The 1,874-nt window shown below is 35.5% G+C and overlaps 1 protein-coding gene across 1 annotated transcript; it reads left to right on the forward strand.

Moving 5' to 3' along the window:
- The first annotated feature begins 414 nt into the window (after window positions 1–414).
- Window positions 415–1,371, forward strand: Or7e169 (olfactory receptor family 7 subfamily E member 169). Its single transcript, NM_001000434.1, has one exon. The coding sequence runs from the start codon at window positions 415–417 to the stop codon at window positions 1,369–1,371; it is 957 nt and encodes a 318-aa protein (NP_001000434.1).
- The last annotated feature ends 503 nt before the right edge of the window (window positions 1,372–1,874 follow it).

Raw genomic sequence — 1,874 nt, forward strand, 5'->3', positions numbered from 1 at the left:
TCTTTTTCCTCTTATTTTCTGTCCTCTTCTCTTTTCTTGTATTGTTCCTTACTTCCTTACTTTCTTCTTTCCTTCCTTTTACTCATTCTACTTTCTTAATTTCCTTTCCGCTCCATTTTCTGCCACTTTTTCTGCTGGAATTGAACTAAAGTTCTTACATTGAAAAGACAGGTCCTATACCACTGGTATACATTTAAATCATGGATACCAGGTCTTAAATAATCATAAAATGAAAAGATCCTAGTCCATGAATATTTTTTTGGAAAAAGATAAATTATATTTAAACAATAGTTCTCAGGCTTGAATGCTTTCTTATAGATGGCTGCATTAAAAAAGATTGACATGTTGTCGGTTGCCTTTATAGTGTTTAACCACAAAAGTATTATTTTTCTTTCTAAAAGACATCCCAGCACCATGGAACTGTATAATTTAACAGGTACCTTGGAATTCCTTCTCCTTGGGCTCTCAGAGGACCCTGAAATGCAGCCCATCTTATTTGTACTGTTCCTGCTCATATACCTGTTCACTGTCCTTGGAAATGTGCTCATCATCTTGGCCATCGGCTCTGATTCCCACCTCCACAGCCCCATGTACTTCTTCCTCTATTATCTTTCATTGTCTGACATGGGCTTCAGCAGCACCACCATACCAAAAATGCTGATAAACTTGCAGACCTATAAGAAATCCATAACCTATGTAGCGTGCCTAAGTCAAGTGTCTTTCTTCTTCCTTTTTGGATGTATGGACAGCCTACTACTCACAGTGATGGCCTATGACAGATGGGTAGCCATTTGTCACCCTCTACACTACCAAGTATTTCTGAACCCTCGCCTATGTAGATGTTTGGTCATAGTGTCATTTTTCTTTAGCCTTATGGATTCACAAGTACATTACTTGATGGTGTCACAACTAAAATTTTGCACTAATTTAGAAATCCCTCATTTCTTCTGTGATGTTACAGAGCTTCTAAAACTTGCATGTACTGATACTACTATCAGCAAAATAGTCATATTTCTTGCCAGCATCATTATTGGTTTTCTCCCTGCCTCTGGAATCCTTTACTCCTACTATAAAATTATTTCCTCCATTGTTAGAGTTACATCATCATCAGGGAAATATAAAGCCTTCTCTACATGTGGATCTCACCTGTCAGTTGTTTGCTTATTTTATGGAACAGGTATAGGGGTGTACCTTAGTTCATCTATTTCTAGTTCTTCCAAGCAAAGTGTGATAGCTTCGGTAATGTATACCACGATAGTTCCCATGATGAACCCCTTCATCTATAGCCTGAGGAACAAGGATATCAAGAGAGCCCTCCAGAAAATTTTTACTCAAATAACACATCTAACAGTAAAATCAATTAATGTATAGTTGCTGTAATTGTGGGTCACATAACTGAGAGTGGTATCATGAAAAATGTAGTGACTTTAGAATTTTCTGAATATAAAATAATCAAAAATTATGGCATATATGGATTGAATCAAGGTGTATCTTGCTGTGCCTGTAAAAGTTACACGTTGTAGATTCACTTTGGCCTGCTTTCCGAATATATAACACTAAAATTTGGTACTGCGCTGTTTTTATACAATGAAACACCAAGGAATTCAAGCAGAAGCACTTTGGAATAAGTTTGATTTGATCATTTTGTATTGTTATGCTTTTACCATATATACAAAAGGAAGACTATTGGTTTAAGTATAGATGTAAGAATTTTCAATATTTTCCTAACATAATTCATCAGCATGTAAATATGAAATTATTGACTGTTTTATTAGAATGTTTAATTCTAAAATGTCATATTTTTGTTCCTGATATGAGTTTCATAGAACAGCCACTTGTAGTAGATAGTTTCTTGGGAAGGGAACCTCATTCAT

This window comes from Rattus norvegicus, chromosome 8 (genome assembly GCF_036323735.1).
Source record: "Rattus norvegicus strain BN/NHsdMcwi chromosome 8, GRCr8, whole genome shotgun sequence".
NCBI classification, from domain to species: Eukaryota; Metazoa; Chordata; class Mammalia; order Rodentia; family Muridae; genus Rattus; species Rattus norvegicus.